The following is a 13,934-nucleotide window of genomic DNA, read 5'->3' as shown; positions in this document are numbered from 1 at the left end:
CCCATCCTCCTCAATACTCATCCACACACCCAGAGCTGGGAAGGTGGCACCGGTGACCTCTGAGGGTTCGGCTCCAGCCAGGAATGGTTCCTGGGCACTGGGATGTGAACCTGGAACTGGGCCTTTTTGTTCTCCTGATGGAAGAAAGGCAGGTGAAGCACAGGGCAGCTAGCTGGCCAGAGATGGCAGCCAGAGTCTGGGACTTCAGAGGGGGCAGACATGGGAAGGGAGTACTCCCTGCAGAGGGTGGGGCAGGAACCTGGCCTTGGAGGCTTTGTGGGCAGGGGTCCACATGAAGGGAGGCTCAGAGAGGATGCTGGGGGGTGCCTCAGCATCTGCACACCAGGTCTCAAGTGGGCTTCAGAAGTTCAGAGGGTGGATGTCTGGGTGGCTCAGCAATTTAGCGCCTACCTTCAGCCCGGGGCATAATCCTGGAGTCCCAGGATCGGGTCCTATATTGGGCTCTCTGCATGGAGCCTGCTTCTCCCTCTGCCTGTGTCTCTCTCTCAGTGTCTCTCATGAATAAATAAATAAAATCTTAAAAAAAAAAAAAGAATAAGTTCAGAAGGCTTCAGTGTGTCCAGATCCCAGCAGGATGGCAAGAGGCAGCCTTTGGGGCCCCTCAAAGAATGCTGTAGTGGTAGCATGCAGAAGGTAGCTATCATGGTTACCTGAGGAAAGAAGAAAACTAATGAAACCTTACTCCAGGTCACACATTGCTCCAGATATGGATGTTACACGTTACTTCATTTCATCTGCCATTGGCTGGGAGGGGTATGTACACCCCATCCTACAGAGGAGGACCAGAGAGATAAGGGACTTACCTAAAGCCGTACAGCCAGTGAGGGGGGAGTTAATTTGGATTCTCCCATCCCTCTCTGCCTCATCTATGACAAGGCTGAGGAAGGGCAAAGGTTGGAGCGCTTGTATGTTATTAGTCAGCCATGGACAGGGTAGCCATTCTGGAAGCAGTGAACAAGGCCCATGAGCGAGGCCTCTGTCGGGTCTGTGCCCTCAGTCTCGGTGTGTGGTCCAGATGGTCCCTTCTTCCCTTGCAGGCCTTTCTCTTCTTTCCTCCTCAGTGACAATCTCCAGACATGTAGCCATCTTGTCTTCAGGACGGGCTCTGGTTCTATGGACCACAGACCACAAATACCATCTGAATATGGTCCACTCCAGGGGCGCCTGGGTGCCTCAGTCAGTTGGGCTTCTGCCTTCAGCTCAGCTCATGATCCCAGGGCCCTGGAATGGAGTCCCACATCAGGCTCCCTGCTCAGCGGGGAGCCTGCTTCCCCCTCCCTCTGCTTGTGCATGCACCAGCTCTCTCACTCTCAAATAAATAAATAAAATCTTGAACAAACAAACAAAAACCTCAAATGTGGCCCACTCCAGGTGTGGGGCTGTGGGCCCAGCTGGCAGGCTACCTGAGAGGGTGGGGGATCCGCCAGGGAAAAGATGTGTGATCAGGACCTATGGCTGGGGTGCAAGGACAACAGGCTCACCTCAGCAGAGAGGACCAGGGCACAGGGTGAAGTTTCTGTGGAAACAGCGTTTTGGGGGGGTAACCTGGGGGTGGGGGGCAGGAGAGTGCTTCGTTGGATGGCAGGTGCCTTGGCTTCTGGTCTCATGTGTGACACAAAAGGCTATGTGGCCTGGGCAGATGGTGTTACCTCTCTGGGCCTCCTCATCAATAAAATAAAGCTTCTACAAGTGCGGGGCTTCCTAGTGTGGCACAGTCAGGAGTCTCCGGCCTGGGGATTATGGAGACTCCAGGGAGAGGAGCTGGGAAGCCAGAGGGAAGAAGTAGAAGAGCACCCCCACCTCCTCATCAGGACTTGTGACTCTGCTGTCCTCTAGTGGCGGCGCGGAGCAACCGAGGCCCGGTCTCCCCTACCTGCCCAGGCCAGGGGCCTTCACCGCCTGTGGCCTCACTCAGAGCCCCTGTGTTCTGGGCCGAGAAAGGCGGTCAGAGCAAATGCATGGGATCCCGATGGCCCTCCACAGGACAGCATGGCTTATTCACTCCGTATTTGTTCTGCAAGCGCTGAGGGATTGCCTGTGGTTTATAAGGGCCCGGGGCCAGGCCCTAAGGATCCGGAGGCACTTGGCACACCATTTCTGTTCTCAGAGAGCCTCAGTCCTGTGGAGGAGCAGATAAACACACCTTGGACTCAGGAGAATATAGGAGAATGGAAGGGATGCTCCGAGGTATGACATGTGTAACACCTGGGAAGCACAGGGCTAGTGACCGGGAGGCCCTATCTGGTCAGTGGTGTGTCCTATCACAGCACGTGGGCCTGCAGCCTGATGGGCCCTGAGGCCTTTGCCACTGGGTTAGGAGAGTCTCTCTCTGTAGGCCCTTCCAGAGGGGTAGCTGGATTGCTATCTACACCTCCGGCTCCCCTGCTGCTGTCCTGCCCGGACTCTGGCTGGGAACAGGAGTGAGGGGCATGAATGATCTGGCCTAGCTAGCCCCTGTAGCCTCCTCTAACTATGTCCCACTGCTCCCGACCTGGTGTGGGAGCCTGGGTTCCAAAGGTGACACAGAACATTAGGTCTCAGCAGGTGCATCTCCCCATCCCAGGCTGGTGCTGGGCAGGCCCCAAGGTGTGGGGCAGGTGGTGGGAAGCTGGGCTGTCACCCCACCGGGGCCCTGCCTCTAGCCTTCGGGAGCTAGGTTGGAACTCAGCAGCCTGTTCAAGGCAGTACTCTGAGAGGGTGGAAGAAGGACCGAAAGGCAGAGAGAGAGAGAGAGAGAGAGAGAGAGAGAGAGAGAGAAAGACACTCAGGAGAGGAGCCTGAGTACGTCACCATTGCTGGGAGTCTGACTCAGTGGGAACATCCGACAGGAAAGGAAGAGAGAATGTGGTGGCATTTCCAAGCAGGATGGGGACTCTGGGGCTGAGGATATTGGGTGTGGGGTCAGGGTACCGTGTGAAGGTACCAGGAAAGTGGCTCCCCATGGTTAGGATGGGAGGGGGGCAGGAAGAGATGATTCATAGGGAGCAGAGATTGAAACTCTGGCTGACTGGGCTGGACTGGGTAGGATAGAGGGCAGCAGGGCTTTCTGCTTTGGCGACACAGCATGGAATTAAGGAAACAGGCCTGGCCAATCAGGGACATGGGGGATGTAGGAACCTCTGACTCTCCCTTTAGGGCTTGGAGGTTGGGGCCCTAAAGCTATTGAAAGAGACCACAGGTAGCCCTGATACAGAGACCACCTGGCCCCCCAGCACCACAAGCCCCAGCTCATGGAGGCTCCAAGAGTGGGACTGCCAGGCAAGCTGCTCTCTTGGGCAGAGGGAGCAGCCTCAGCTGATTTGGGGAGACATTTTCCTGAGAAAGTCTGCTTCTTTTCTGAGGGTGGGAGAGGCTGAAAGGCCAGTCCCAGAGAGCAATGCCAGGAAGGGCCCAGAAGTAGGACCCTGAGTGGGGAAGCCTGTTGGCCCAACTCTGCACGTGCCATGCAGGAAGGCTCAGCTCCCCACACCAAGGAAAGACTCTCAGGAGGGGCTGTTCTTTAAAATACAGGGAAGACAACGTTCAACCTAAAGGAATGACTAATGGTGTTATTTCAGATACGTAGTTGGATTTGGTGGCCTTGATGGGAGGGGTGGTGGGCTTTTTGATCCCTTCAAATTATGTAAACCAGAGCTGATGAGCACAGTAAGGGGAGGCTCATGTGAGGTGGGGGTCCTCAGACTGGGATGGCCGATGGCTCAGTGGGACAGACAGAGGCACATGTTGGCTGCCTGTCCATCTGCAGGTCGGTCCAGTCTGGGGCTCCGCTAAGCCTAGGGGCTCAGAGAAGGCAGGGCCTGGGGCAGCCTGGCCCCCTGTGTGGGCTCAAGCCAACAGAGAGAGGTTCTTGCCTGTGTCTCTGGGGACACTGGGGCAGGACAGGGAGAGGTGCTGGGCAGGGCCAGTGCCCTGGTCCTTGCCCTCTGAGAGTGGATGGGTGGGGGCGGCGGCGCGCATTCCTGGCTAGGAGCCCAGAGGAGTCTTTTGTAATCACAACATGATCTCGTGTGCTGAGCAGTGAAGCCGGCAGGGAGAGGCCAGCAGAGGCCCGGCTCCGGCTCCGGTGGCTCTGCGGCTCCAGCTTCCCTCCTGCTCTGGCTCCCCGGGGGCTGCTCTGGAATTCTCCCGGTGCCCACTGTTGCCATGCACTCAGCTGTGAGTGGCACCTCACCTCTGGTGGGGGGCTTCTTGGGGCTGGGAGGAGGCTGGGACACCAAGCAGTCACACTCTGGGGGCAGCTGGGAACAGCTGGGCCTGGGAGGAAGAGGCCTGTGCCTAGGCCGGTGGGGGGCTGGGCAGGGGCGTGTGGCTACAACGGAGGCCCAGCAGCCAGACAGGGAGAGAGACGGGGATCTCGGCAGAGGCTCGGCTTCCTTAGGGTGGCTCTGGACTGGGCCTGCCGGTGGAACTGGCTCTCTCCTGCACCGAGAGGCTGGGCTCGGGGAGCGGCCCTTTCCCACAGGCCGGGCACAAGCCTGGGGAGTAGGGCCCAGGGCCTGGGAGCCTGGGACAGAGCAGGGGCCTCTCTTTACTGTGGTTCTGGGCCTGGGAGCCAAAGGGCTCTCCCCCCTCCCACCCCGACCTCCTGAATCCCCTGGCAACTTCCCAGTCACGGCAGGTTCCGCTGCCAGAGCCATTTATAACTCTTGTTCCAGGCTCTGCTCAGCAGTGGCGCTCCCTGGGGAGCCCGGGGGAGGGGCAGCCCACTGCTGGGAGCTGCAGGCCTGGGTATAAGGCCCTGACCTGAGCCCCTGAGGCAGCAGAGAGACAGGCAGACAAGCTAGGAGGGTGGGGATTTGGGGCCTGCCATGTGCCATCTCCCCTCGCAAGCCTAGCTCTGGGGCTGGGGTCTGTTCGTGGTAAGAACGTGCTTCTCAGGTGAATGTGAAAGTTAGGGGCCGGTTAAGGGATGGGCCCAGCCAGCAGTCAGGAGCTTGGGAACCCTGCCCTCTGCAGGGGTCTCACGGAGCCGAGTCACCTACGAACAGGCAGGAGGAGAAGGATGCCGAGCTGGATCGGAGGATAGTTGCCCTTCGAAAGAAGAACCAAGCCTTACTACGAAGGTACCAGGTGAGTGGGCCGTGACGGGGGCTGGGAGGACCAACCGGGTTGGCACTCCCTTTCTGACCCACAGACCGCTGCATGGCGGTCTTTCCCCGCAGGCCCTAGGCCAGGGGCCAGGTTACAGGGCTGTGGGCCAACTCAGAAACTCTGTGAGCATCCTGGGGACTCTGTGATGCGGTGCCTCTGCCCCCTGGTGTCCCATCGGTGTCTCTCTGTGTAGGCCTGTCTGTGTGCGTCTGGGGGGCCATGGCCTGTGCTGACCCCGGGCCCTCCCGCAGGAGATCCAAGAGGACCGTCGGCAGGCCGAGCAGGGGGGCATGGCCGTGACCACACCGGAATTCCTCCGACCTGATGGCCTCATTGTCACTATCAGCCAGGTTCCCGGCGTAAGCCCCACCCAGGGAAATAGGGTGGGGTGGCAAGGAGGTGGAGGCCCAGCCTGTGTCAGAGGAGGACAACTGCTCCTGCTCCTGTTTCCTCCACTTACAGTTCTGAGGCTTACCCTTCAGTTCCCAGCCTTATACAGCCCAGCCCACTGCTGTCCCCTGACCCCCAAGGGCCACAGCTGCAAGGCCACCAAAGAGAACCTTCCTCATACCCTTTTCCAGGTGAATGTGAAAGTTAGGGCACCCCAGCCCGGCACCCATGCACCAAATCACAGGCCACTCCTAAACCCCAAACCCCAGAGGGACAGAGGAGGGGGGCTGAATGCCAGGAGCAGTATCTGAAGGACAAAGCCGCATTGTCTGAGTGCTCTGGATTTTCAGCTCTGAGATGACAGGCTGTTGTGGCATCTTGGGCCCCTGGGTGGCCCCAGGCCCCGAATAACCTAATGCTACTGGCATGTGAATGCCCCATGGAGTCAGCTTCTCTATGAGCATTCCAGGGAGGGCCAGAGCTGGAACCCAGCCTGGGGAACCTCCCCAAAGGACTCAATCCCAGCTCCTGCTCAGCGTGGCCCACGTGGTCTGAGGCATGGCATCTCGTTCTGCAGGAGAAGCGGGTGGTCAGCCGGAACTGGACAAGATCCCTCAGACCTGGAGCAGCCAATGAAATGCTTGAGGATGAGGGGGTGGAGGACCACATTGGTACTTTCTGCTTGGGGGAGCGGGTGGAGCTGGCTGTGACCATGGAAAACAAAGCTGAGGTGAGCAGGGTAGGGGGAAGCCCAGGTATCAGGCTGGCAGCCTCTTCTTACCTGGCTGTGCCACACTGCCCACCCTTCCCCCGCCCCCAGGCCAAGAGGATCGTAAGTGCGAAGCCCACCAGAGCAAGGAACCAGGGGGCAGGAGGGTCACGTGGAAGGGGCTTGGGCCGGACTCCCTCTCTGCAGATGGCCGTCAGCTCGGATTCTGCACGGAAAGTACATCTTCAAGAGGGGATGGGGACATGAAAGTGGCAGTCACCATTTGGGGGAGGCGGAGAAGCTGAGTCACCTATATCCCCCATCTGTGGGGACGTGGTCCAGGCAGCACCAGCGAGAATTCCCACCCCTTCTTCCTTTCTCTGGGCCAGCCTCCACGTTGGGTGGGCCTTACCCTCACAGGGTAGGCTGGAGGTCAGCCCCTTACCCTAACTGGATCTCTGGATAGCAACATGTGGGGACCTTGGGGTGGGCCTGGAGGCTGCAGGACGACTGGCTGTGTGCCAGGTGTGACCTCTAGGTGGCAGCAGCCCCTAGTCCTGGCTCTCTTTCACAGCAGCTCGAAGCTGCTCCCCTCTAGGGCTGTGCACACACCCCTGCAACACCCCAGGGGACAGGCCCCATCGTACAGATGAGGAAGTGATACACAGAGAGGTTAAGTAAGTTGCCGAAAAGACAGAGCTAACAAGTGGATGGAAACCGTGCCTATGGCAACTGACATGTTAGAGATGGAATGAATTTCATTTTTAGTTGGGGACAGCAAAACCTTGAGAGGAAGGTGTTGATAGTATCCAGATTTCTGCCCCAAAACCAGGGCTGCCTGCTGCTTCTACCCCATGGTGCTGAGTGTCTTCTCCTTGCAGGGTGCTCGAGAGCCCCAGAATCCAGGCCTGGTCCCGGTGGAGGGACCCTTGGAGGTGGGCTGGGACTATGCCCAGTGGAAACAGGAGCGGGAACAGATTGACCTGGCTCGTGTGGCCAGGCACAGAGATGCACAGGGTGACTGGCGCCGCCCATGGGACCTGGACAAGGACAAGCCCACGTGGGTGGCAGGGCCGGGCAGCTTGTTGGACTGACATGCTTACAGGGCTTGGTGTAGAACTAACCATAGGATGCTTCTTGGAGGGCTTGTGGGACCCTCCCCAGGGTGGTGAAGGGTCTGCCTGGGCCCCCTGGTTGGGCCTTGGGCTCAGGGTGGGCACTGGGACCCCCATTTTCTTGGGTCTGCCTTCATTTTGCTGCCGTCAGTTCTGGGGTTGGGGCTGGGGGAGGCAGTGGCTGTGTGGGTCTGGCTGTAGCTCGTGTCCACCCCACAGCAGCCTGACTCTCTGGCTCCATAGGCTACAGGACCCCAGCAAGCCTCGAGAAGAAGGCCTGGCCAGGGTGGGCAGCACCAGGGGTGAGCCAATACCCACCTCACTCCCTGCCCCTCCTTGGCTTTTCTCACAATGCTCCCTCTCCTTTCTCTGTCTCTTGCTGTGCCTCTTATTTTTGGAGCTGGAAAGAGGCAGGGAATAACATCTTCCTTCCTCTCCTCCATTATCAGAGCCAGGGCACCTTCCCACCCTCCAAACCCAGAGCTCCTACCCTGGGTTCTGACCCCAGAAGGTCTGGGGAGGAGGCTCACAAGGAAGTCTGCACTGGGATCCTTCGAAGTTGGTGCCTCCTGGGTGAAAGCTATGGTTTCCCTGCCCCCGACCTGTTGTAGGAAAAGAACTTTCAGAATTGCCAGTGTCCTAATTTTACACACGAGGAACCTGGGGCTGGAGAGACTCAGCCAGCTACCAACCAGGAATGCCAAAGGGAGCACAGGGACCCAGCTCTCTTGACCCCAAGACCAGGCATCTTTTTGGGAGTCAGAAAACCCACACCTGGACCAAGAGGAAGACTGACAGCTTCCCAATCCTGGAAGAACTAGTGTTACCGCTTTGGATCATTTATCACCCTACTCTTTCTCCACTTTGCCTCACTTAGGCCCCAGGAGCCACCGGAAGTCACAGCCCCCACCACTGTGTCTTGATGGCAAAGGTGAGTTGGGAGAGGAAGAGGAGCAGGGTCGCGTGAGCCGATGCAGGAGCCGGGCTGCCATGGCCCTCTTCTCTCCTTGATTCATGGACCATCTCTTGCAGGTGGTACTACTCGGGGTGGGCCACCCAGCAGACCCTCAGCGGTCTCAGCTACACGAAGCAAAGCCCAGGGGACAGAGAGGCTGACTGGCAGGGCCCGCAGGTAACAGGTGGCAGGGGGCAGAATCAGGGGAAGCCCCTGGGCTACCTGATTTCCTGGACCTCCCTTGCCCCTGGGAGGTTGGGACCTGCACTGGTTGGGGTTTCTGCTCCGGCCCCTGGGGCTGCTGCCTTCTGCCTGAGGGCTGCTTGGAAGCAGGTTAATGAGGTTTGGGGAGAGGCGGGCAGCAAAGGCAGCAGCGCGAGAGCCTGGTGCCCAGGGAGGCCGGCAGTAATTACAGCAGTTGCCCCCCCTCCCCCTGGGAAACCGGGCGTGCCTTTCCCAGGCTGTGCAGGCAGAGACACGTCCAGAGTCCCCCTGGAACTCGAGGTGCTGTAGGCTTGGCCATAAACAGCAGCTGGAGACCTGGGATGGGGCTAGAGTGGGTGGTGTTCAGAGGAAGAGGCTGGATTTGCAGAACAAGGTCGGGCCAGAAGGGGAGCATCCCAGAGCACTGCTCTGGCTCTGAGGCTCTTCCGAGACCTTTGGGCCCCCGCTGCTCCTGGGAGCACGGGCCACAGCTACAGAGCAACTGACCTGAGGTGGGGTGGGTAGGAGTAGGGCCTGCCATGCGCTGTGTTTCTACAGGTGGGAAACAAAGGAAGACAAGGAGGAGCTGGAGAACCAGGAGGTGGGTGCTTGGGACTAGGATGGGGTGGGCTAGGGACATGAGCTCTGAATTCCCCAGCCAACAGGGCCAATCTCTTGTTTCAGAGAAGCCAAAGTACAAGAAAGACTCGGAGCGAGGAGGGACATTCCCAGAAGCAGAGCAGGATGGAGCTGGGCCGAGCCAAAAGCGCCCCAGTGGCCAGCCCAGCCCCAGTACCCCCCGGGGAGCCAAAGAGGGAGTCAGGAGCCTCTGCAGCCAGTCTGGTCCCTGGCTCTCCACAACACTCTGACTTGGTTCCCCTTGACCTTTCTCTAGGAGGGGCCAGTAGCCCTGGGTCCAGGGAGAGTGTACGTGCGCTCTCTCCGAGGCCTGGGGCCCAGGAGAACCCTGTGTCCTCACTGGATGGTTCCAAGCAGCTCCCGGGGTGGAATGACCCCCAGGCTGAGCTGGAACTACAGACTTGTTCTGAGCCACAAGGAGGAGCAGGGCCCCCAGAGCTCAGAGAAGACAGGTGTGGCAAGGCTGGGGCCCAGCAGGGCTTGGCACCACGAAGCAGGCCCCCCAGGGGAATGGGCCAAAGGGCAAGGGGCACAGGAGGAGCAAGAAGCAGGACAGGAGGGCCTGGTCCTGCGGGAAGATGCTGAGCAAAGCTCCTGTGGGCCAAGGGACCAGGCTGTGGAGAGAAGGAGGGAAGAATGCAGGCAGGACTCTAGAGTATAATGGGTGTTAGGATGCTGGTGGCTTGTGGCAGTCTGGCTGAGCAGTTGGGCAAACTCTCCGGGGTGTGTGTGTGTGTGTGTGTGTGTGTGACATTATGAGGGCACCTCATGTGCACATCCCTGGGCACATCCCTTCCATAGGTGTGTTTTCACCTGCAGGTAAAGCTCCTGGTGTATTCTCATGCCACATCTGATCCCTGAAGCTGTCTAGCCCTGCCCTGGGTCTACTGCTACCCAGGCCACAAGCTTCCCTGCCATGAGAAAGCAAGGCTTAGAAGCACTCAGAACCTGGCTCTCCTGTCTTGGCCTGTCACCCCTAAGGCATAGCTTCTCTTTCCAGCTGTGGTTTTGGCTTCTCAGGTGCAGGCCACCTCCACAGCTGGACCAGCCCAGGCTTAGGGCCCTTCCCATGCTTCTGCCTGGCACCTGGATGTCTCACAGCCTGGCCATACTCAAAGAATGGCCAAACCAGGGGAATCTCAGTCATCCGCTGACAGCCTCCCACCTATCTGGAAGAGGAGGCTAAGGCCTTTCCTTCTTTCTGCTCTTTCCTTCTTTCTGAAGAAAGGGAGGCCACAGCAGGTAGGGACAGAGCTGGGGACAGAAGAGCAGAGCTCAGGTCTCTCTGTAGAAGACAGGGTCCCTGGACAGGCCTCCTCACTGAAATGGCGTGGGGTTGGGTGGGAAGAGGAATGGCTCTTCTCCCCATAGTGTGAGAGGAGAGCTCATCATTGGGGATAGCCTCCCCCACACCCAGTTCAGACATCAGGTGTAGTAGCATCAAGACAGCATCAAGGTGGGGGGAAGGGGAGCCCCACAGCCCAGGGCCATTTCCTGTGTCTCCTCCTTTCTCCTCTCCACCACCTCCCTGCACCACCATCGTTCAAAAGCAGGGACTCAGACAAGGGACAGAGAAACTGACAACTTCGGGACTCTGCCTTCCTACTTGGTCTCTGTTCCCCCCACCCACCCCCAACCAGGCCCCCGGCTGGTGAATTATTCAGACTCCACACAAGCTGTGGCTTCCTCTCAATTCAACAAACATTTCCTGAGCACCCACTAGCAGCAGCGCAGCTGGTGGGCGATGGTGACTCTGCCAGCAAGAGGGAGGGAGAAACCCAGTCATCCAGCAGACCCAGGCTACACGGCAGAAGCCACTCTCTGATAGGAGCTGGGGATGGTGGTAGGAGCCCAAAGAGAACAAGCTCACCTCTGCTTGAAAAGGCAGGTACCCCTTCCTTTCTCACCACGTGTGCCCTTTACCCCCAAGCTCCTGCCTGGGTCTCCCCGAGTGGCCCCCACTGCTCCCCTTCTCTTTGGCCCTGCAGTGGCTGTTTCTCTCTGCTGAGGGTCCCAGGCCTCACCAGTCTCTCTGGCTTCTCTGGGGGAGTGTCTAGATGATCATCCCCAGGGGTCCTCCACTCTCAAAGTGAGGGCTGAACTATGGGGTCACAGCTGGGGCTTTCTCACTGGCTCCTGCTCCACCCCCTCTACTCAGGAAGCCTGAGGAGGGGTATCTTTTCAGCTGATCAGATTGCTTCTCACATATTAAGGTGCAGAGTAATGCGGATTCTAATTCAGTAGGTCTGTGGTAGACCCAGAAATGTGCATTTCTAATAGGCTCCTGATGATATCTATGTTGCTAGTTCCTGGACCACAGGTTGAGTAGTAAGGGTTTGGATTAGAATGTATGGAGAGGTAGGGGCAGACTGACTCTAGACTCTAAGGACTCCCCCCGCCATGGCTGCCCCTGCCCCCAACCAGTGGAAGCTTCCTGGCTTCAGAGTTGGGTGGGAAGCTGAGACACCTGGGAAGATGCCTGAGAGGCCAGTGAGGGGGTAGTGAGCTTCCTGTAGTGGGGAGTGAGGAAGTTGGTTGGGAATGGGAGGAGGTGAAGGAAGTGGAAGATGTTGGTGTGGGATTGATTAGAGGAATTTTGAAAAGGCTTGGGAATATTCTTAGGCATGTGGGAAGAAGACCCCTGTGAGGCAAGAATAGGTAAGGATGGATGACTCTAAGCTCAAGTTTCCCCCTTGCCCTCCAGTCATACACATATGCATTTAGAGCATGACCCTGGACTTGACCTATGACTCCCAAAGGATGGAGTTGGGAAAGAGCAGATTTAGGCAGAGCCCTTGAATTCAGATGTCTCCAAAACTGATCATGATCAAGAATTTGAATTCTAAGATTCACAAACTTCTCCTAAACCCCCCAGTGCTACCAGCTGTACAGATGGGCCCTCATTAGAGAGTATATGTTTGACTATGGGATGGGAATATAGAATTCGGGCATCACAGTTCAGTCCTCACAACAGGACCTTGCAGGACAGAAAGTTGACTTGTGAAGGGCTATTGAGGAATGGGGCTTCTCTCCTTGAAGGTAACATCCAGAAGGATGTCAGGAAAAAGGACGTCCTGGGAGTCACTAGGGGTTGGAGAGTACAGAGACTGGCCCAGGACATCTTCACTGTAGGAAAACCCTAGTGCTAGGCAAGTATCACTGAGCTTTTCTCAAAAAAAGGAGCCCTTCCTCAGGATAAGGGAACCAGCAGCTATGGTGGTCATCTCTCCCCCCGAGGCTGGAACCAGCTATGGAGCAGGAGGGAAGCATAGACATCCCTCCACAAACCTCAGGGTCATGGAAGCCTACATGTAGCAATTCCAGGCTCCTCTGTTTAAAGGCCTGGCTGAGAGACTTCCTCTTAGATGCCTTTCTCCTTTCCAACCAACTGACAAGACTCTCCTCAAAAATGGGAAGGTCTTCATGAGACAGAGCAATCAGGAACCCAGGCACAGAGCTGGAGGACTGGAGAAGGAAGATGCCTGCAGAGCGGTAGGGAGGTGGCAGCTTTACTTCAGGCCTCCTAACAAGGAGGACGGAAGGGGCAGGGGACAGCCCTGTCCTGACAGAGGTGGGCAGCACACCATATTGCAAGGGAGGTATGCTTTTTGAGAACTGGCAGTGCGGTAGAGTGGAACAAACGTGGGCCTTGGAATTCAACAGACTGACTTTTAATCTAGGTCTGTCATCAGCCAGCTGGTCAAGTTTAACCTCCAAAGCCTCAGTTTTCTTTTCTGCGAAACAGGGCCACTAACAACCCTGAAGGGTTGGTTGTCAAGAGCATTAAACATAAGAGTATGCAAAACACAGCCGGCCCATGGAGTAGGTGCTCCATGCATAGCAGCCTGGCGCGCTCAGTATGTGTCAAATAAATGAAGTAGCTATTTGGTTTGATCTTGTCTACTGTTGCCATTTTCTCCTTTACTTCCTCTTCCAGTCTCACCTTCACTGGGGTGGGTACACGTCAAGGAAACAAGGGATGGTTTGTAAGGTTTACTCAGCCTTCCAGGGCAGTGAGCTTCATTTGCCTGGGGGAATCGACTGGAGTTAAGAGCCCCATGAAGTGACCCTGCTCTTGCTGGGGTCTTTGCCTTCACCTGCTAGCTGGATCATAAGGATGTTCTAAGCATTTCCCTTAACTCTGCACACCAACTTTCACAGCTCAGCGTTTCCCCTTTTCTTCTTTTTACATCAGTGGCAATCTCCTGAACTCCCACCACAGTCTTTGCTTATTATTTTCCCCAGAATCAAAACTCCCTTGTTGGGTTTGCTCTATGCCTCCCAGAGTGAAGGTTTTTTTCACCCCAAGGAACAGCATGACTGTATTTTCTTATGGTCAAGGAACACATAACTGGGACTCCCAGCTATCTAACAAGGCACAAGTTCGGAGGGTTTGACCACCAGTCAACTCCAGCCCCAACCCTGGCCTCAGGGACAGGAATAACAGGAAAGGATGGTACTAGCACCACCTCCTCACCCCCGCCCCCCAAAAAACCCACAAAGGAAGTGGCAAAATTCCCCATGTGGCTATCTATCTCTTCTTATTTTGGAGACTAGGTTGGGAAGGAGGGGGATTGTCAAGGAAATAGGAGAAACTAAAGATCTTACTTCACTCTGCCTCTCCCGGCCACTTATCAGACCCCAGCAAGCAGCTTTTTGTGAGTGAGGACTGCCCCAGGGTGACCACAGCCTCACTGAGGGGAGAACCAGAGGCGGGGAAGGCAGGGAGAGGAGCTGCAGGAAGCACAGACTGGGGCTGCTTTCTCTCAAGTCTGCTGGCCGACGTCACAGCCTCTCATTAAGCATCTAC

At 57.0% G+C, this 13,934-nt stretch overlaps 1 protein-coding gene across 4 annotated transcripts; it reads left to right on the top strand.

Annotated features, from left to right (window-relative positions):
• Positions 1-4,037: 4,037 nt before the first annotated feature.
• Positions 4,038-13,018, top strand: CCDC9B (coiled-coil domain containing 9B). Of its 4 annotated transcripts, none has more exons than XM_055316847.1 (11): positions 4,038-4,176; positions 4,978-5,091; positions 5,364-5,471; positions 6,080-6,232; positions 6,323-6,448; positions 7,093-7,271; positions 7,570-7,628; positions 8,204-8,257; positions 8,359-8,458; positions 9,044-9,086; positions 9,944-13,018. In XM_055316847.1, exons 1-11 carry the CDS (start codon positions 4,165-4,167, stop codon positions 9,983-9,985), a joined length of 990 nt encoding a protein of 329 aa, XP_055172822.1. In that variant the 5' UTR covers positions 4,038-4,164; the 3' UTR covers positions 9,986-13,018. The 4 variants fall into 4 exon arrangements, with proteins under 4 accessions (XP_055172822.1, XP_055172819.1, XP_055172820.1 ...); XM_055316844.1 differs by having other exon boundaries at positions 9,170-13,018; XM_055316845.1 differs by lacking the exon at positions 4,038-4,176 and having other exon boundaries at positions 5,306-5,471; positions 9,170-13,018.
• Positions 13,019-13,934: the final 916 nt, after the last annotated feature.

Source organism: Nyctereutes procyonoides, unplaced genomic scaffold, assembly GCF_905146905.1.
Source record: "Nyctereutes procyonoides isolate TBG_1078 unplaced genomic scaffold, NYPRO_anot_genome, whole genome shotgun sequence".
In the NCBI taxonomy this organism is placed as follows: domain Eukaryota; kingdom Metazoa; phylum Chordata; class Mammalia; order Carnivora; family Canidae; genus Nyctereutes; species Nyctereutes procyonoides.
Note: the sequence above shows the minus strand (reverse complement) of the source record. Positions and strands in the feature narration are given on the sequence as shown.